Source organism: Taurulus bubalis (genome assembly GCF_910589615.1).
Source record: "Taurulus bubalis genome assembly, chromosome: 10".
Taxonomy (NCBI): domain Eukaryota; kingdom Metazoa; phylum Chordata; class Actinopteri; order Perciformes; family Cottidae; genus Taurulus; species Taurulus bubalis.
The window spans coordinates 10,592,135-10,614,979 of record NC_136598.1 but is presented as its reverse complement, the minus strand read 5'-3'; the positions used below and the strand labels follow the sequence as shown (position 1 = coordinate 10,614,979).

The window sequence follows — 22,845 nt, the reverse complement described above, 5'->3', positions numbered from 1 at the left end:
TGAATAATTTATAATACATTTAAATGTGTTCATCACTGAGTAAGCAGAGCTTTATTTGTGGATTTCCTTCAATAAAACAAGTCGACTAATAGTACAAAGAAGGCTGGGAAGAACAAATAATGTGGGACTTTATTGTGAAGAAATTAATGGTAAAAGAAATGTATGGATCCTTCGCTTTACAACCGCTCTTTTGACTACGAAATATTTATGATCACTGTCCGATCAGGCAGGTCGCATTGAAGTGTAAAGTATGGACACAAACATGCTGAGTTGTAATATGAACACATTGGCGTTATGTTAGAGATAAAATAAGTGATAGTCTATTTCAGAGCCCAGTTTGTGATGTGTGATTCACAAACTACTTGTATGACAATTCTATGAAATGTTTGCTTTTTCTCAGCACCAGACTTATGGACCAGTTAGGGTTGTGCAGTATACCGGTGTCAGAGTTCTGTACGGTATGAATTTTACATATACCGTCATACTGGTCGTTGCTGTTTGGCAGGCAACAACATTTAATGTTCACAGCTTGAAGCTGAAGGAGCAGCGGACCGAGCCACTTACGTCTCATGTTAACTCACTTGACTCGAAATTGATTGATACGAAATATGTAATTTAGTTTGGAACAGTGATTTTGACAGTTATAGAGGCTTCGAGAGTGCTTCTGGATGTATGTCATAACCAGAGGTATGTGCTCCAACCAACTCTTTTGTGTCTCTGTTTGTAGGCAGCTTTAATGAAGAAGCACACCGGCTAACACTCCTGCAGAAGGGACCCTCTCCAACAAGTATGGGGTCACCATGGAAACCATTTCTCCTCCTGTCTGTCATCAGTGGCCTTTCAGGTAAGAAATTCAACAGGCGGTGTCGAGAGACGATAGCAGGAACTAGTTGCACAGAATCATCTTCTTGAGCACTGATATTAGAAGAGATTGTACAGCACACACTGAAATCTACCGCCATGATATAGCCATTGACAATGGAATATCACCATTTATGGATGTGAGAGGTGTCTCGTGTTTTTTCACACTTAGGCATTTGAGGCTGGAAAACAACAGGTGCTAAGAAAACTTGTCACCCAAAGGATAGGTTACATTACTACTCTGAACATGTATTAGCCTGACAAATACCACCTGATATACTTTCCTTTTTTTAGTCGTAATTTTAAACCTCAAGATGCTAGGGTTCTGCTCCATCCACTGAGTTGAGCTTTCTCGTAGAATACCTTTAAGAATACCTTTACTTGTGCGATTAGCAGTAAATACACAGTTTAGTTCCAGATCAAGTGTCTCCATTGGTCAGTGTGGACCATGTGTTTACCGGTTTAGTGGATGCTGCATTTTATAATGGTTCTTTCAACCCACATAAGTACGGTTCACGCATGTTTGTGGGAGTCAAACACACAGCGCTGACCGCTATCATCTGCTCGTTAAACCATACTATTAAATGGAAACTACCGTTTGTTAACTTTTGGACCCCGTCTCTGGGAACTCTTTTATTCTGAATAAATTGTGGACATTTTTAGACAGGAAAGACTGGATTGGACTGCCATAATAAGCACTATAACTTGATGGGGGTTAACAAGGTCCTACATACCTAACGTGGAAGGTTTCTCACCATACTGTGTTATGTTGATGGCAAGCATCTTCTTGGCTCCGCTATAGCTTTTAAAGTATTTTACAGGGCAAACCAGTATAGTATAACTAAGGTTATTCTATAACTAAGGTTATTCATTGTAATCCTAGTTCCCTGGAATCTATGACATTGTCACGCTGCTGCTCTTTCATTCAGTAACTTTGATGATGCTGGCCTCATGTTAGGATAACGATTGGTTTTAATAGGACTAGTTCTACTGGCCATATTATATACTCAGTCTTCTGATTTTCATTGGAATTTCAAAGTTTCATAGTTATTTTCTCAATAACTGATGTTCTACTTTTGATTGGTGTTTGATCCTTTGATTTATGGTGTTCTACATCCAAGACATTTCAAAAAGACATATTTTTAAGGCTGACTCGAATGCTTAGGAACGTCGACTGTTGCCATGATAATCAACGTTTCAATCAGTATTCGATAGTTAAGACTATGCATTACCCCAAAAATGCCAAATAGCCCATGAAATAAGGAATAGTAATCTCACATTATCAATTATGCATCAACATGAATTATAATGTTTGTTTGCGTGGAGACAGACACAGTCTCAACAAAGCCAGGTCTATTACTTCATGTGTTTCAGGCTAGAGTCTATTTATTCTCTTGTTTGTTTGAGCAAATTAGTTGTTTTAATTGCTGTAATTTATTTGATGTGATTATGCACATGTTGTAGCTGTTGTTTGTTTTGATGAAAAGGAAAAAAAAATGTAAGTTGAATATTTGTCCTCATCTCACATTAGATAATAATAGCAATGTAAAGTAAAACATAATAATGACAATAAGTTAACAAGTAGGACAGTGTGTATTTTCGCCATCAGCCCACACCCTCAGTCTTTCTGACTGAGATCGGTCTCTCTTACTGTCTATGTGAAGGGTGAGAGATGACTTTGGTGATGCAATTCATGTAACATCTAGACTTTTTATATTTCATTATTTTTTGGGTAGCCCTGATATTATATCAATTATAAAATATGTTCCCCCCCATGGCCATATTTTGGTGTGTTGTGACAGAGCAACAATGTGCCATGAGGGTACAGAAACTAAGGTATTTTATAAGACATATAAGAGGAATAAGGAAAACATGCAATATTTGCATAAGTTTTATTTTGACAACATCAACATGTAAACCGACTTTCAAGTGTGCGTGTGTGTGTGTGTGTGTGTGTGTGTGTGTGTGTGTGTGTGTGTGTGTGTGTGTGTATTTGACACCAGCAATTTAAAACCCAGGAAAATTATTATAATGTAAATGTTTCCCAAGTTTAAGTGTCAGGTATTTATGTTTGTTTTGTTGACTACCTAAATATCCCTTTAAATAAAACATTGATGGTGTTATGAAGAGGTCAAATGCTGTATATCTTGGAAATGGCTGACGGCGTCTCTGGTGGGCACTGGAACCATTTTGATAACATTAGCAGCACTAAGTCTACCCTGTTGTTAAAGTGGGGAGAGGGACAATTATAACTTTAGTTGGAAGACAACAGGAGGGTCAACACTGAGGGTCTCATTCTCATCAGCAGAGGATGCCTCATCATCAGGGACCTCATCCTCTGTCTCAGACACATTCTCCTCAATGTCACTTTCATGGTTAAAGAGATGGGACTGTCACGGCTGTCCTTTTTTGTCTTTTCCCTGTCTCTTGTGTCCCCTGTTTGTTCCCTGTTGTGTGTGTGTGTGTGTGTGTGTGCCGTGGGCGTGGCTTCCGGGCAACTGGCCTCATCTCCACACCTGGACCTCATCTCCAGCACCTGTCTTCAATCATCTCATCAAATCATCCCTGTTAAAACACCCTGGTGTCCCTCTCTCCAGTTGCCAGATTATTTCACCATCTCAAGTGTTACTTAGACTCTCGTCCGCCCTTAATCCGCTCTAGGACTGAGACTACTCTTGTGCTTTACATTATTGTAGACTGCAACTAGCCTCTGTTCCCTGTGCCCAGGATTCCTGTCCAGCCGCCGCCACTCACGCCACTCCTCTGCTCAACCTGCATTCACCTCCTGCCATATCCAAATCATCAGTGTTCTGTTAATAAACCATTACCTTCACCCTACCTTGCTGTCCCCGTGTCTGCGCTTGGGTCCAGCCGAAACTGAACCCTTATGCCGTGTTCACACCGGACGCGACGCAAATTTGCGGCGCCGCGTCCACCGCGGAAGTTTACTCGCGCGTGTAGAAAGAGGGTGTTCACACCAAACGCAAATTTGCGGCGCGACCAAAGGGGCGTGGCTTAGCTCTGTTGCTTGCCTCTGTGAGAGACAAGCGACGAAGCTTTCATTTCCGCTATCGACCATGGAATAAATAACCACTAGTTCTGCTTTATACTTGTTGTGGAAGTCCCAAACATGTCGGAACATGAAACGCCCTCGTATTTGGGTTCATAACATCATCCGTAGCCGCACACAGCTCGGTGAATTTCACCGACTCCTCCAGGAACAGCGTCTTGCGTATCTCCGTAAAACGATACCGATTATGCCATTCACCATGGAAATAACCACCAGTTCTGCTTTATACTTTTTGTGTAAACTCCACATATGTCGGAACATCAAACTCCATGGTGTCTGGGTTCATACTATTATCTGTAGTCCCACAACAGCGTCTCAATGAAGCCGCTGTCAGCGCTGGTTCAGGCGGAGCAGCAGCAGTTTCATTCAGAAACGGGGAGACGGCGGTGGTGACGGGCGGAGCTTCTCAACGCTGATTCTCAACGCTGATTCTCAACGCTGATTGGCTGCCGCAACTTTGCGTCACGAGATTTCTCCGCCAGAGTTGGGATAATTCAACTCGCGCGAATTCGCGCCGCGTCCTTCGCTTTGTTCGCCCCAGGTCAAACGTTCTGTTCGCGCCGCCTCCAACGCGTCTATCTCGCCGCACATTCGCAAATTCGCAAATTCGCGCCACAGCGCGTCTGTGGATTGACTTAACATGTAAACTGGTCGCGCCGCAAATTCGCATCGCGTCCGGTGTGAACACGGCATTACAGCAGGGGTGTCAAACTCATGTTAGTGAAGGGCCGCATGCTGCCCAATTTGATCTCAAGTGGGCCGGACCAGTAAAATCACAGCATATTAACGCATACATAATGACAATATTTCTCTATGTTTAAATCATTGGTGAAGGTTTTTGGATGATAAACCCTATTTTAAGGTATTTTTACAATAAACTAGAAACATAAAGACCAAAAATTCAGACATCAGCCCACTGTTTAACTGCCTGGGCTCTCCTCTGCAGATTCCCAGTTGAGCAATATTTATAGTAATGTCAGTGGTCTAATGAATTCTGACTCTGGGTCAATGTATAGCGTGCCCTAGGGCTGGGCGGTATGGCCAAAAATTCATATCACGGTATTTTGTAAGATTCTGGCGGTTTCACGGTACATCACGGCATTTTTTTTTCCAAATAAACACATTAATTTATTGACGTCGAAAAGGACCGCCACCGCCATCTTATTCACCACTCGCTCGCAACTGGCCAGCAGCTGTTTTGATTGGTACATAGGGTGCTAACCTGGAGGGATTTAGGACCCAGGGGAATACCTTGATACTAGTGGCGCATGCGCGGCCGTAACGACTATTGTAATTCTTCAACCGGCAGCAACATTTAATGTTTACAGTCACAGATACGTGTACAGCGGTCTGAGCTACTTACGTCTCACGGATAAGTTAACTCAGGGTGTGCAAGACATGACATCGCCAAAAGACATGATGGGTAAAGCCCGCCCACTGTGCTGCACAGGAAAAGACCTTTTCCTTCACAAGAAAAGTCTTCCTGTGTGGGCGGTGCCATTTACCCAGCATGCCTTTTGGCGATGTCATTTTTTGCACACCCTGAGTCAAATGAGTTAACATGAGACGTAAGTAGCTCGGTCCGCTGCTCCTTCAGCTTTAAGCTGTGAACATTAAATGTTGTTGCTGCCAAACAGCCGCGACTGGTATGTGAACAATTCATACCGTACACACAGCTGAGACTGGTATACCGGTCGCACAGTCCTAGCGTGCCCGTTTTTCAATCAGTGGTCAGTGGTTCGAGACCCAGCTCAGCTTTCTTTCTTTTTTTTCTGCAATTTTAACAATTATCCTGCGGGCCAGACTTGACCCCCTGGCGGGCCGGATCCGGCCCGCAGGCCGTATGTTTGACACCCCTGCCTTACAGGGACAACACCTCATTGACAGAAAGCCTTTGCTTAGAAGTCATTTTCAGTTGAGAGAGGGCAGAAAGAAAGCACACAGAGCACCAAGAAAAATGGTTTAGAAGGCTGCTGTGCAAACTTTTACATGTTTGAACCATATTTTATACATGTAGTGCATTTGTGAAAAACAATTAAACTATAAAATAGCTATAACTTTTAATTATTAAAAAAAAAGAATTATAAAAAAAAAGAAAACATTTAAATTTGAACTTTGTGATTCTATTTAGGCCAGCAGAGAAGGCTTAGCAGGCCCTGACGGCCCACCACTGGTATGTGTGTGTGGGTTAGCATAAACAATAAGGAAAAGGAAAACACTCAAAGCAAGGCAGATCCTCACCACCACAGTAAAATACAGCAACTCGTGGTGGCTGGTTTAAACACAACACTATGAGTGCCTCATGGAATAACTCTTGCAAAAACATTGAAACAACACAATAGTTATGTTACACAGTTCACTTGTTCTGTGAAGCCAGGAATTCTTCAGAAGTTAAGGGAATTTTCTCCATTGCTACCAGCAAATGTCAACTTGAATGGGAGAGAACGGGCGTAGAAGTTATCTTTCTCTTCCTCTGAAAAGCTTGTGAAGCTTCCTTCTGCAGGTTAAAGTTGGCAGAGTACGGGGCAAGTTATCCACTTCTCCTTTGGATCAAAAGCAGTCTATTGTTCGACCAGAGAATGTAGAACTTTTATTAGGTTTCTTGAAAGCATCAACGTTGTTTGCGCCCCCTTACATGCAAATCGAATCGCGTGGGATGGCGGTTGGTGTGATTTTTAACCCAAATCCGGCTGTTGAGCTACCACGTAGGCCCAATTTCTTTGTTCCAACCACTTGGTGAAGTCCCAACAATGACTGTAAGTAACGGCTTGAATTGTCTTCGCCCCCCTCATTCTTTCAGTTTCTCCTACTGACTGATTAAAACAGGGATATTCAATTCAAATTCAACGAGGTCCAGATAGAGATAATTTCCTCATATATCAGTCCAGAACATCACAATAATGTCGAACTTGATTTTGTCCCATATTTTTTAAAGTATCCTTGCAGTTCTATCAACGTCTGTATGTAGTCAACAACTGACTGTCAAATCAAATAAAGAAAGTTCAATTGAATAATATCTCAACAATATCTATTAATAGTTTTCAAATTGAACTGGACAAATTATAGATTATGCAAAATCTAATAAAAAAGAAATGTTCTTCTCTCATTTCCGGTAAATTATTATATAACAGAAAGCTTTTGAGACACGATTACCTTAAAATAAAGTACTTCATTTTAGAAAGATGAATTGAACTGAATTGCCCAGCAGCTTTTAGTTCAGGTGTGAAGTGATGTCACCTAAAAAAGCCACGATATATTATTCTCATCTTCTAATAAGAGAAATGAACTTTATCCGTGGTTATTATAACTTGTTTCAGCTCTATTCTCCTCTCTCTTATCATTGTTGGACAGTGAATTCATTAGTTAGGATTCTGATCATATTGTGATCTTGGATAATCTTTTGTCCTGTGCCTTCAATTCAAATTTGAGTATTGTTCTTTTGCTTAAAAGAGCGGTGCTTTTTCTCCTAGTGGCACTTCACATCGGCGCTTTTAATAATAGCCATGTTCTCTAAGCATATGAGACGCACTGGTTTTAAACTGCCTGTGTGAATGAACATATAAGACTGTCCATTCTTGGTGAAAGCCTCTGGTCTCGCTGTCCACTTCTGTTTTTGGAGAACGCCATGTGAACGCCATTATTTCTGCAACTACTCGGTCTGTTGTCCGTCTTTCCCGTCTGTGTATATATAACTCAAGCCACGAGGCTGATCGGAATACACATATTTGATTGGCTGAGCAGCGTCACGTGATACGATTTGCAACGCATACAATTGGCCGGTGGGTTTCCTGGACCGCTGAGAGACTGCCGTAAAGACTAGGAAAGATGTGCGGGTCAAAATTGAAGCTCTGCCTACATTTTTTTAATATTTCTCAATTATCTTTTGATTGTAGGTCCAGGATCCAGACATGATGGCATCTGGGTCCGGACCCGGGCCGCGGTCTGCCTATTAGTTATGCCTGGAGTAAAGGGTGAGAGATGACTGGAGCTTAGAGAAGGAGGCTCTCTCACACAATTTATGTAACGTTTAGTGGCCAAAGCGTGGAATGTCGTTGAGTATTCCCCACTGAAGCAGGCTGTTTTTGAAATATTTCAAAAAGCGTATTTTCGCAGCGCTTTTTCGCCTCATTCGTGCCGGCCGGCGAAAAATTTGCTTCATCGCAACCAATCGCGTCTGTGCATTGACTTTACATGTAATCTACTCACGCGAATATTCCGCAACTCTTTTGATGTGAAAGCAGCATTAGGGTTCTCCAGTGAGAGATAGAGCCGCTTGTATGTTAGTGTGGAAGCCCAATTCAACACTATAGAACGAGGCATATTGTTCTGTTCATAGCCTATTTTCTTTTGGAAATGTACGCTAATGGGAAGACAGGGCTGTGGTTGAATTTGCATAAGTACTTGGAATGTTTTTGTAGTCTAATCATAAGCATTTTAAACACTTGTCTTTTAAAGTGTCAGTCTTGGCTCCCCATGGAGTTTGTGAAAGTGATTCAAGAGAGTTTTGAGACGTGTAGGAGAGACGCTAAGGCTACCTGGGGATTTCTTTTAAAGATATCTTCACCAGCAATGCACCTAACTGATAAAACAACAAAAAACTATTCATTAATCCAATGAATTACATTACAGAAAGCAACCCTGCGCATGCTATTGTGGTCCATCTGCACCGTATTTATATTCTGTGGTATCCTATCTTGCTTGTGTCAGCCCTACTCGCTAGGCTCATCTGGCTTCAGAGATACAGCAGAGAACAAGACATTGGATATTTAAGTAAATTGCTCTACTGCCAATTCAACTTCGGTGTCCTCTAATGTTCTTGAAGCAGATCAAGGCATCATAGAGTGAAATTAAATTCGCGAGGGAAAACCAAAGACACCTTCATTATCTGGTTGTCACATGTGCACATTGCTCTGCCACCCTCTTCAAGTTCCAAGTATAAAGGAATGTAAGAAAAACTATTTTCATGTTTTTGATCAATATGTTTGATTAAAAAAAGGAGAAAAAAAGATGATCTGGTTTGGATCACTTTATGTGCAAAAATATTCAGTCAATCAGATTGAAGACGGATTTAGAATGAAATACACGCTATCTCAACTGCAGTGTAACTGCAAAGTGCAATGACTGTTGAAAGTGTTTCAGACCAACACAAGCACCAAAGTGATCTCTCAGAAAAATGTGCCGTTGGTGTCGATCTGATTTATGTGAGATAACCGCAAAGGCCACAGAACAGACAAAATCATGAAATGAGAAAACAGAATGGAAAATCCACAGACTGTGGTATACCAATGTCTACGGTGGGAAAGGACAATGAATAGACACAACCCGTAAGTATTCATATTATTATGTATTATTGATATTTGTGTAAAGTTGGAAACATGATGCGAATAGTTCAGGGCAGATTTAAAATTCAGACAACAGAAAGTTTGTGTTCTTTGAAATGTTTGAGCATTGGACCCCCGAGCCATATTGTTGACCTCATCCCAACTCCTATCCTGGCCCTATGTCTAACCTCAACAGTAATCATCTGTTATTCATATTGTCAGAATGATCAAAAACTAAATATGATTTTTAGAGATGCTTAATACCAACTGTTGTCACAGTGTTCATACTGTTAATAACTTTTAGAAGCAGACCGAAGACACATGAATATGTATTGTAGCGTGAGCTCCAGTTGTTTAAAATCTAAAGCTCAGGTTGTGTGTGAGTGTTTTAGAACCAAACTGTCACCGTAGGGCTGGGCAATGATTCAACATGTGACTTTATCATTGTTCAATGGAAAAAAATAATAATATGTAGCAATTAAATATCAAGATCTACAATTCCGTCGTCTGAATTGATAATAAGGAGCACACACTAACTCAATTTCTCAGAAAATCTGATTATTTTGCTTGCTTATTTAAATGAAAAATGACCTAGTACTTTACATTTGTCAAGTATTTAATTCACTCAAGTATACACAACCATGTAGACTATTTATTGAATTATCAAAAAACATGCTAGAATGTGATATCTATCATTATCAAGATCTGAAATGACCTACATGTTGATGGAAGATTTTGGCCATATCACCATGAGGTAGGAATATCTCATGGTACGAAGGTCCGGAAATGTAATTGAAACACTCCTCCTAATGCACAAATCTTTCATTATTACATGTATTTTCAAATTCAAAGCATAAGAGACTCTTTTCGGCCTTTTGGCCCAAGTGTTTGTTCAGCATTCATCTAGTGTAAAATATAAAAGATAAACGATACATTTTTATAATGAAAATAGTTTACCAAAGTAATTGGGGAAAAATGCTCCCTCAGTCACCAGCAAACGGATTCTGTCCGTCTCTGACACTACTGGGGATGCAGCGAAACGTGACCTGTGTTCACCGTTACACCCTCAAACTAAGCATTACATTGCAGAAAAGAAGCCATTGCAGAAAAGCTAGAGGTTTACTGTTTACCAAGACTTAAACTAGTTCATCAAGTTTATTAATGGGGCCTTGTGCAGTTAATTTGTTTCAGTTGAGTCAATTCTGTCAACTGATTTTTGATTTCAGGATTTGGTTCCGCTGTGCCTTCGGTGGATAAAATTGACAGAATTTGCCCCGCTTGTTCATTATTGGTATCTCAGCCCTCTGTGTCGGCATTGACTCCTGGGCCCTATTCTTCGTAGCTGGCTTACTGAGTTAGCGGGCTAATTTTCAGGATAAGATGACGTAGGTCAGGCTTTTCGGTTCCTCGAAGCAAATTTAGAAAAATCACCATAGCAACACAGCCAAAAATGTAAACCTGCTCCCGGGCAGGCTTACTGAAATTCACTGGATAAGATGGCCACTCCCACCGGACGAAAAAGGCAGCTCCCTTCCTCATTGATGAAGGAGCGATATTAGTTATATTAGTTTTATAGAGTTCTTTGAGATCGCCAAGATCCGTTCTCACATCATCATGACTTCCTGTCAGAGCGCTATCGATTCTGATGACAAGGAATCACTTATTTACGAGAGCTTCTCGAGCCGCAGACATTGAACACCACAGGCGCAGCCGATTGCCCGTCTCACAGACATGGACTATCACCCGCTGCATGCCACGCTGTTCTTAAGTTTATTTAGCGCTTAAGAAACTTATGGATGTGTTAAAAGCACTCACAATTATATGACAGTGTTATTAGTACACCATGCATATCATTATTGTAGAACATGATTAAGGTGGACTCATGATGAGAATACAGAGAATCATACACAATTTATTTTCGCTGCTTCAATAGATTGAATTTCTGATTATGAATAATACATACATACTGATCCGCCCATACACATATTCAAACTGCTAGTTGTATGGTAATCTACACATACATGTATATACACATATATAGTACATGATACATACGCACATACAGTACATATATCCTCATAAATATATATATTTATTCGTATACTACTGCCTGCAGGCACATTTAAACAAATATAATCTGATCGATTTGGGTGATGAAGCACTTAAAATTTGCCGATACATTTTCCCAACACTGACACATTTAACTTGTCTGTTATATTTGCGACGCATGTGTCTCGCACCGGGGGCGGTGTTAAGCTACGTTCACACCAACAACATTGCAAAAACGTTGGAATATTCGCAACGCGTTTGCTGTGAATGATTAAGGTAATGAATTCCTCATATGCGTTCATGATCATCTCCTGCTTCTCAGCGGAGAGAAAAAAATATATATTTGCCATTGTACTGTTAGAACATCGTGGTGTCAGTGCTCGATTATTATCCCTTCCGAGGCACATACATTTATCCAGATGACTGACGTCTGGTTAGAATTAACGAGACCGTTTCAGCACGGATCTTTCGTGGAGAAACCGAGTTAGCCTGACGTCAATCATCTCGCTAATTTAAGATGGATAATAGGACATTTGCTTGACTTTGTTGAGCCAGGTACGAGAAATAGGGCCCTGTTGTCTTACTGCTTTGCAAAGTAATTGCCTCTCAGAAAAAAATGGGTCGGCTAGTTTTAGAAAGCCTTAATGAACTTTATTATGGGATTGATTTTTCTACCTTTACATTCCATACTCGTGTGGACAGAAATTCGTGACCATGTCTACTATTTTCTCCAAAATTGCCAGTTCAACCATCAGAGGTGAAAAATATCTAGATTTTCTGGAGCCTAAGCAATGAAATAATTCAAGACAAGTTTCAGATTAATGGAATTCAAGCTCATGGAATCAGACTCCTATGCAGCACGCTCTGAATCTGAATGGCACTGCAGGAAAGGAAAGTGGAGTTCTGTTTGTGTTTTTACATTCAATCAAATATGATAACATGCACATTCATTAACTGCAAGTCATTAACCTTTCAGCAATGATGATGTCACAAAATAATTCCCATTTCACATTAGCACAACCAAGATTACAGTGGCCTCATTTGTCTTCTTTTTCCAAGTAAAATAGAGGAAGTTGAAGCTTTTAAGCACACATACTATTTGTGCCACACATTCTTCCCTGTATGTAAATAGAGATGGTCGGGCCCCTGCATGCACAAGAGTTGTGAGCTTTTATCAAATTAATCAATATTCGGTTCTGGACATTTGGTACTTTCAGTAACAACTAAATGTTTTTTAATTTGATGGGAAATTGAACATGCAATTTGAAAAAATGCATTCATGATCATACCCTCGTCTCATTTTGTCCATGTATACAATTCCGGTCTGCATTTCTTCCTCTCTAAAGTCTTTGTACTATAAGAGAGCCATGAGCTACATATAACAGTGTAGACAACTTACATTTTATAGGCGTAGCATTACAAATAAAGCAAAAAGAAGAGATGCACCATTCATCAGCATTGTCCTCAGGCATATTGTTGTCATATAATAAGCAATGACAGGTCTTTACTTGTGTTTGTTGTCTTAGTTCTTTTGCCTTGGGAGACATTGTCTATGCTCATTCCTGTTTGGTTACTTTAGAGGGATGACTCTCAATAGACTTTCATCAGATATTATGAAGGAACTTGCACTTCCTGCCATCATCAATCCACAAAACAACAGCTGAGCATTACCTTATCCATAACTGAAATTAAATCAATCAAATGAGTGTTGCACAGTTGATCTGCAGCGCTCTTACAATCATGGTATTGACTTAAACTGTGAAAGAAAACAAACAAAACTGAAAAGAAAACATGCAAAATTGGTGCGTCAGCAGCACTTGTTGTCACCACAACGCTGTGCAAGGACCATAGGTAGCACAGAAAATCTATAAAAGTTGTGGTTTCCCACAAAAAAAACACTTTGAGCTGAGTACGCTTTTAGAGCTCACAACTGTCAGAAATATGTCACATTTCAGTAAGAGTGCCGCACTTCAATTTGGTTTTCAGTGTTTCCAGCAGCAGGAGACATGAAGAGCCTCTCCCAGGGGTGTGATGCAGTCTTTTTTCTCCGTTATGATACTTTTGACATGATGTAATGGATTATTGACCTTCTGTACACTCTGAATATTCTGAAAATACTCACTATGAAGACAATAGTTGCCCTGCTCTATTTTATTCTCCGCTGTACCTGTCTCCGCGGTCCGGTCCTTATTCATATCGTATAGATTTAAACCATGCAGAGAGGGGCAGCACAATTCCATTTCTCGCCTGTGTAGAAAGTGGGCTAGGCAAGCATGATGTCTGCGGACATTTTTGCTTCTCTCTCCCCCCTCCTCTGATTGAAATACTTAAGTCTGAGGTATCTCAATATTAAAAGTGGGTTGCGGGGGATACGGATGTGTAGTGCTATATAGCTGATGCATGAAGTCATTTTCACCAAGGGCACAAGAGTCATGCACTATAAATACAGGGAAATGGAGCATTTGCATGCACTACACAGAAAGTGGGACCATGCAAAGAATATATTGCGGCGATCGAATGCCTTAAAAAATAAACATTGAAATACGGAGTCTCTCCGAAGGAACAGGAACATTCCCAACATCCCAACATCCCACGAACCCAAATAACAAAATCAATGCCTAAAACAATACTGAGTTGCAACTCTGCAGGTGATTATCTTTCTGTGTACATATACTGCACACACACACGCCTTAGGAACTATATTTGGCTCCCACCATCAGGCACTTATGGACTTTCTCCAACTGGCAGGCTAACCTGAGCTGTGACAGCCTCTCTTATACTCACAACTTGGGCCAAGGAGATGAAATGATAAAAAAAAAAAAAAATGTAAAAAAATTCTGTAACCATTAGAAGTTGGGATCAACATTCAAGTCTTGGCAGTAAAGTGTCTTTGGTGTATACAGTGATCAACACTATAATCAGTACCGTGGGATTTGGGGCATTTTAGAATACACAAGTACGTACAATGAGCCTGTGTGCTGACGCCAACATTTGTATCTTGCTGTCATGCGCCACATAGCCTGAAGCCAATTACAAAAGTTTTTTGTCATTTGCTTCATATTTTAGATTCAGATAAAACGTACTATGTCACAGTAGAATCAGGTTTTATCTCCAGTACGGGCATTACATAAAGAAAAAGTGAATATCAGTAGCACAGCATGCTGGTTAGAGATCTCCATGCTTCCCATTAAGAGGCCTGACAACATAATACCATACATCATACCGCTGTGGTTACATCGTTACTCCGACAAGGTTGAACCAGCTCATACAATCTCCATATAAAAAAAGAGGGTTTTAGTAAGTAGTCGGCTGTGATAGAAGGCGAGGTGAGGCTGCATATGATGTATGGATTGTTCCATCCGTAATGATATTCGGCTGAATAAATGGTCTCAAGCATAATCAGCTTCAGTCAATATAATCTCCCTGTGAAGGTCTTCATTAATCTCACAGGCTATGTCTAATCATGTCCGTCCACTTGAGTCCCCATGAGTCCCCCATGAGCGTCTCACCTACTTACTGTATGTTATTCTAATTAATTCTTCACACCGCAGTCGTCCAGAGGCTGCAGACAAGCCCGCGACTCACACGCCGTCTCCTGCGCCGTGACAGCCCAGTGATCTAATGCGAGTGGATCAGGGCTGGACACTAACAGCTTTGATGAGAATGGCCAATCCTTGGCCTTTGGTTGCCACTTTTTTAACATCAAACAAATATGGACAGCAATCAACAAAATGTGCAGCCTAAAACAATACCATTTTGTAATCATTTTTGCATTAATTCCACTTCAATTTAGCTGAACTATAACCAAAATGTGTGTCATTGGTGCATGTGCATTGGTGCGTTTACTCAGGCAACTGTTTGTTGGCAATTTTTACATACAATTTTATCTACCAGAAATTGAATGTGAAGTATCACACTGTTTCCCCGGGTCTCCCCTCTGTTTGCCTAAAACATGTCATCTTCCTTCAGCCTCCCCTTCACTTATGTTGTTAGTTTGTTAGCATGCCCCCATGTCTCTAAGCTATTTAAGTTTCCTCAGTTGGCTACTTGATGATAATTTAGACTTGCTAAGTTTCTATTGTTTGTCTCCCTTTCAGTAAACCCACAGTTTAACACTGGTTCAATAATAAGGACAAGGTAACAGGAACGTTTGGCTTTTTTGTTCTTTGTTCCAGTGTAGAATGGCCCTGGTCTCCTTCGGTGATGTTATCACAGAGGTGGTGTTAAGACCTGAAACGATCACCGATGTTGTTGTTCTGAAGCTCCCTAAATAGCAGCAGGTGCAGCCCTTTCAACAACAATGAGTGTTTCTGATTTTGTACCCTCTGAAAGATAGGGATCAATGGGATCTGCAAGGGTCATTGCTTTTATCAGATGAAGGTTGCAGCCGACAAGAGCAAGTGTCTGTCGCCTTCAGTCGTCAAACAAACAAAAGAGACTTTTCTTTTTTTCTGTTAGTATGCCGTCAGGGTCTAGCCCTGGTCTGAAATGTTATTTTCCCAGGTGAAGGAAATGGACATTTATAACTTGCACTTGCCAGAACAATATACACCATGTATAGGCTGTTATTGACACGATATCCGCGTTTGATGTATAACAGGGGTGTGCTCTGGCCCTGCTTCCAGGAAAGTGTTTTAAACGTCTGTATCATCTCCTAGTTTGTTTATGCTGCTGAGGCACAGAGAAAGAGACGGGAAGAACTGTCACAACGGCCAGCAGGGAAAACGCTGCTGGCATGCATCTACAGTCACAATGATAGAAAAGCCAAACAATATTTTAACCAGAGGCCCGCCTTTGTATTCTCGTTTAAATAGTTGCAATACTATACTTTTTTTCAAGATTGCCTCATGATTTTTTTTTATTCAATTGACTGTTGGGCTCACAATTAAATGCTTCTAATTTTCAGTGTTTCATACGCAAGCAACATTTCCATGTAATCTTCTCTGCTAATTTACGAGGAAAATGAATGACCAATAGGAAGAAATGGATCCAAATATCTCCTGTTACCAGTTCCCGTAGTTGGTTTAGTGGAGATGTGCTACTGGCTGAGCAGTCTGTCACAGTAGAGACCCTAAACTACATCATGTACGATCCAACATAACATCTCCCTCCACTTCTGACATTGCCCAGAGGGGAAATTCGCTCATAATATTAAGTGATAGGAGAGATGGAAAGAATATTAGAAATACCTTTCAATATTGTGCACACACATGTACAATGAAGCGTCATCTTGAGAAATGGCGCCTGCCCTGCTAATTTGCATGCATTTACATCTGAGTGTCGCAACAGAAGTGAATATGGATGACCCTGATGAAGGTCACTAGACAAAACTTGTTGGTGTAAACAATATAGTTGATCTATATACGACACGTGTTGCTGGGGTTTTGACCTCAACATAACTGACTGTCAGAATTGTGACAACCTCAGCACAAAGCCATAGGCATATGACAGAAGAGTAACGCCTGGCACATGTGCACATGCTGACCCTCAGTGTATTGCCACTTGTTTCTTGTGTGATCCTCTACTGTTTTTATCCGATTCACTTCTGCCATGGTGCCATGAATCATTTAGAAAAAAAGATTTTAATATTGATACGCATAAATATTTGCTTTCCATTTGTTAGTACAGTATAAGCACATTCACATTAACACTTCCGATGAATGTGATTGATTACCATGACAGAAGTATGCCAACTGGCATTGAGATAATAAGGCTTGTTTACATCCCCCATTTACTACTGTAAGAGAAATGAGCCTTTAGTACTGACAGCATTTTGAACATTGATTAAATGAAGTCTGTGCAGCTGTCATTTTTTAACAGGATCAACTCATGTTATAATAAGCTGTTTCCTTGTCATCTGTGTCGACGCCACACTGCAATCGTCAGAGAGATACTGGGTGGTGCTGTCACCTGAACAGGTGCACAGCAACGCAACGTGAATTAAGTCCAGTCTGCCTCTGACAGTTCGGTCTCAAACAGCTGTTCTCAGCTCTCATTTGATTTAAAAAAAATGTATATATATAAATTCAGTGTGAGAAACGGGTTGATTAGTGTGAGCAACACAATACAGATGTGCATGACAACACTAGAAAGGTTGCTTTCAAATATGCAGGACAAAAAATAGTGAGCATACATTGATTTACCATCATTCCTTCCTTAATGATGCACACAGCCAAAGTTTTTGTCACCATGCTCACCTCCCAATACCATAGTTAAATTAACCACAGTTAAAGTAAATAAGGTGCAGCTTGCATCATATTTCTGATGTTCAGTCAATAATATTGTTACCTCTCCCATCCGAGTATTGTGTCTCAGCACTGAATGGTTGAATTATACTTTACTGTGAATTTTGAAAAGATCTTTAATTCATGGACCAGAATTTTATGGGAGGGACAAAATTGGCTTAACAGAATTATCTTTGAGGTGCTAAAGTGTAAAAGACCAGACAGTGGATCAGCGTTATAAGGCTCTGAAAGTCTTTACATCGACAAAAATAGATTGCAAAAACAATATTTTTTTAATAACAATGTAAAAAGAATATGCGGACCAATCAAAAACACATATCCAAAAGGAGAACAGTAGCTAGAATAAAGAGGCATTCAACCCAGTAACTGCTGATAAATCTTTGAGAAATGTAAAAAAAATGACTGCACACAGGGACTAATTAGAGAAGTAATTGTTCAGCTAAACTATTGCTTAGCGTCTTTAATTGTGAGCTAATTGGTATGGAATGTTCAATGTACAGTTTGTTGGACACAACAATGTTTTGATGTATCAACATTTATATGGATAAGGATTGTCATTGTAATTCACCCAACGGGCTAGTTTGTATCCTGAAGTTAATATTGCTTTTAACTTTCACATCTGTCAAAGGAAAGAGTAGCTTGCTCTGCATTGTTTAGCCAACCGTGGGCTTCAGCAGCGGGGATGTGACTGACACCTCAATCGAGCTGATTCCCAGCAAGATAAATGATTTGAATGGCTGCCAACCAGCTAATTGCTCTGCTTATCAATTTTCAAATTCACTATACCTTTAATTTCCAATGGAGTTCAGTACTTTGCTTCTCCTCATAATATGTAATACAGTAATTGCCCGTTCTTCATTTGTAGATTGAAGTCCCCAGGGCACATAATTATTTCTCAGTTTTGTTAGGTTCTTTCATAGCACTATATCGTTTTTTTTTTTTTTGCAGAACTCTGATTAGACTCTAGCTGAGATTCAAGTTTCTAGTCTTTTTGCATTTTCTCTTTAAGCATTTTACCCGAAACAGAAATATTTCCATATTTCTCAGTATGTTGGATTGTACTCTTAAAAAATATGTGTTGATGATCAGCTGTCATGGGTGAACTAATTGTGCGTGTAATCTTCAGTTGTTACATTTATAGTATCATAAAAGACAACAAGCTGGCACATTACACTTTGTATTGAATTCTTCAAAAGTAAGTAGGAGCAGAATGCGGTGACAGCAATGACTAGTGACAGTTTACATTTCAGAGAGGATATTATTCTGAACCTCCGTGTACTCTTTTAGTATAAAGGAAGCTGTCTCTCTCCTGTTTTGTTACACTTTCACCATTTTATTCAATGTGAGACTTTGATGACGGTGCTTTTCAGAATATGCAGAGTATCTGTTGTACCTTGTAAGTGCATGTTTTTACCTAAGGCATCGTAAGCGCCTTTACACTGTACCTCTAATGGTGACTACATGCTGCTGCAGAAAACGACTGACTGTTTGGAAGCCAAGGGGGAAAGACTGCATGCATTATTCTAGAAATAGAGAATAAAATAAGTGTGTGTGGGTGTGTGACACAGTGCATTTAATAACATGAGACAACTTTACCGCTAAAGTCTCCTCGCCAACAGCTGATCTGCTCTGATTGCCATCCCTCTGTCTCTCGCCTAAACACACACGCGCTTTGCACACACTGGGCTGCCCTTCAACCAACGCAATATGTAAACAGCCGATTTGCACCTAATCCCGACCGGGGCCAATTTTCACACAGTACAAATGTGAGCATCAAAGCGTGGCGTGACTTGGACGCCCTACTGACCCAACATCTTTGGCAGATATGGCCTTTACCGACTGCAACCAATGTAACAAGTTAGTCTGCAGCCCTGCAAGTACATCACAGATACTAAGCCCATGTTTCTCAACCGTACATGCCTTTTCTGCAGACTGCAGAATATGCATTCAAGGTTTTTCCACCCATTCCACTCAGAGCTGTCTCTGAATTGTGACACATCCTTATCCTGCTGTCTCTACACTTTGTTTTCGTTCAGCAAGATCCCTGCCTTACAGAACACCAATTTGTTGTAAAGGATTCCTCATACAGTAGTATGGGATTTAGTTTTCACAGAGGAGGATGCTAGTACAGAGGATACTACTACTCGATGACAGAGCCATTTGCATGATTCTTTCTCTCCATTAGGAGATTGATTTAAGATACCTTTCTGAATATTTATCTAAGACACCATTCTTTATGCTGAAACGTTGACCAATTTACTCAAAATAAGGACTATTGACCGAAATGCAATAAATGTGTGAACAAAATAGACCGCATGAACGAATTACAGCATAAATGACGTAATTCTTCACTGTGTTTTACCTTTTCTTTTTTTCAGACTTTGCAAGAGCTGTTGCCGCACGGCCTATATCATATGCAGCAGTGTTACGAATGAAAGCAGACAGCTCGTCAGTGCTCAACTCGCGCAGCAGACCTCGACAACACCACAGTGGCGGGCTGGTGACTCCTGACTGGCCTGCTTTCTCCAGTCATCCCCTGTCAGCCCTGAGTCTGTTCAGCTCTCAGGAGGACTACAGGAGTGAAGGTAAAACTAATGGTGCAGTCAAACCCACAGTTTGTTTGCTCTTGTCTCAACCAAAATTGAAAAGTTTTTGCTTTCCTGTTTGTGGAAGTTCACATTCACAATATTGAGCAGCTGTGTATTCTTTGGCATAATTTACCCGCTAAGGTGTTCATTCGTTAAAATCTTCCTTATATGACAGACTGAGCATTAATATCGCATCAAGCGACTATTTGCTATTTAAAAATATTGTGATAACCCTCAGGTAAACACTCTTAGCTCCCTCAGCACTGTTGGGGTTGTTTCCACTGTAAGCGCTGCGAGCCAGTCGCCATGTTGAGAGCCGTGTGGAGTCAACAGAAATGCTCTGCATATTGAATTTAGCACTTTTGAGGATACAGAAAGAGGGAGCTGAATGTGATTACCCGTAAAGACTGGGTTGCCTTCGGTTGATATTGTTAGGAGTCATTACTAGCTATCAAATGTCAGCATCTGCCTCGTTCTGCCCAGACAGCTGAGCTTTTTTGTGTCGTTTCCTGTTATTAGCTCTGGATGACATTATCAGTTCCGGCCGACTGCCTGGCAGTCACATCATGCATGACTGAGAGACCTGGATCTTCAGGTCGTCTTAGAGTGTCACCTGAGTTCAGATGACATCGTTCTCTCCTGCCAAAATGAAGCAATTTAAAAGAATGGACACTCCACACAGAGTTGGGAAGAGAAAAGCTTGATTGGTGTGAATGCACTCTGCAGTGTCTGCTCTCTGCTAACAGTCTGCCATCTCTGGACTCACTTTGAGTGTGCAGACTTCCTGCCTGTTTAGATTTGGTCTGGAAATGACTCTCGCCTATCTATCATCACTGTGCATGGTCTGCAGTGACCGGGGTCGTGGCCTTTATGAAATTGAAATGGGATCATGGCAATATCCAGCTCTCTCTGTGTTACTGTCAGGATAGACACTATAGATATGATGGATATCTTTGTCAAAGGGGAAGATTTAATATCCCAAACACCAGCATGGAAACACACTGTCATAAATCTACATGGGTCACTTACTCACATCCTGTATTACAGTATGAATAATTCTAGAGGCTATAAGGACATATTAAAGCTTTAATTTACGAGTAATTACATCATGCTCATTGCACATGGACTGCTTAATTAATGGACATTTGAAGTAGCTGCTGAATTGGCAGAAAGGATCTTAACTAGGGCTGCAACTAACGATTATTTTAATAATCGATTAATTGGTTGATTATTTTTTCGATTAATCGATGAATCGGATAAAAAAGCAAAAAAACATTAATTTCCAACCCTTTGTTCAAAAACAGAAGTGACAGTGCAAATTCACAGTGCAAAACATGTTCAGAAAGCACAAACAGGTTGCTCCTTGAACATCCCCGAGCTGTTAATTAAACAAATTAGATTAAAATGGACTAACACTAAAAACATACACATGTATGCTTTACATCTGCCTTTTTACTGTAATTGATCTCCTTGGAGTAGAGGCTGCTTTAGCATACCCTGCTTTATCAATATGTATGAAACACTGGGACAGTGGGAAGCTGTACTGCTCCTCTCACGTCTGTTTTGACCGAAACCTCCAGGCCCATCTCAGCTCTACATCAAGCTGCGCTGCATATAGAGTCCTCTTCCTTAAACTATTTCATTCTGGGCCTCTTACGACCACAAAATGACGTTGTTGGCTAAGCCCAACTATGTGATTTGATTCAGTCTACTTTGAGTAAAAAAACAACCTGCAGCCAGATCCGCCAGTGCCGATTTAACGTTAACGAGTGACAGCGTGAACTGAACCAGACCGGGGGGTAACGCCATGTTTCACCACGTTACGTTTTTTTACAAGCAATACTGAACTGTAACGGAACATAACGTAACTTTAACGACAATACACAACCCAAACACGTTAGCTAACGCGATAGTAAGCTAGCAAGCTGACTAGCTTCCATTAACAACAAGTTTGAGGGAAATAACGCTTAACGCTGGTTGGCCAAGACTCGACACGTCACATCCAAGATGTTCTATTTTTGCTAAGATCACAACCTCAGCGTTTCTCAGTCTCTCACTCCAATCTCAGACACGCTGGCGGCTCTGCGCCGCTCTTTTTTTTTTTCTCCGCGACTTTATGACTGCCTTAATAATCGCGCGACACAACGAATCGATAATGAAATTCGTTGCCAACACTTTTGCTAATCGATTTTTATCGATTTTATCGATTCGTTGTTGCAGCCCTAATCTTAACAGACATTAAAAAGAGGCAGAGACACTAAAATCCCAATCACATTTTTGTCATTTTATTTTTGCCTTTATTTCAGTTGTTCTGCTACCTATTTCCTTCTTTGTGCCTCTCTGTCAGTTCTTTTTTTACTTTTCTGACAGCATTATCAATGTATGGCCATAAAATTATGTACATCTCTATAACCAAGGTGATGTCTCTCCATTGTCAGTGATGACAAGGGCATTATACCGTTGCACTGGATTGATGTTCTGTGGATGGAATGGATGCCAAAAAGTAATACACCTTTGATGCCTTCGACGAGATACCACTTTTTTTTGGCTCCATGACTGGCAGATGGGCCCGGCACTTGAAGTTGAGTGAATTAAACAACGTTAATGCTTGTTTGTGTTTGTATTGTATAGATACACACAGAGCATATGTCATTACACATTAGAATTGTTGTTGTTTTTCCATCCAACTCTTTAATGTTTTCAGATGGCCA

At 40.5% G+C, this 22,845-nt stretch overlaps 1 protein-coding gene across 1 annotated transcript in view; it reads left to right on the top strand.

The window, feature by feature from the left end:
* The first annotated feature begins 771 nt into the window (after window positions 1–771).
* cntn5 (contactin 5) overlaps window positions 772–22,845 on the top strand; it is an 84,327-nt gene continuing 62,253 nt past the window's right edge. Inside the window, exons 1-2 of the mRNA XM_079225265.1 lie at window positions 772–844; window positions 19,925–20,131. Coding sequence (XP_079081391.1) covers window positions 790–844; window positions 19,925–20,131 — 262 coding nt within the window. The 5' untranslated portion in view covers window positions 772–789. The remainder of the gene's footprint in view (window positions 845–19,924; window positions 20,132–22,845) is intronic.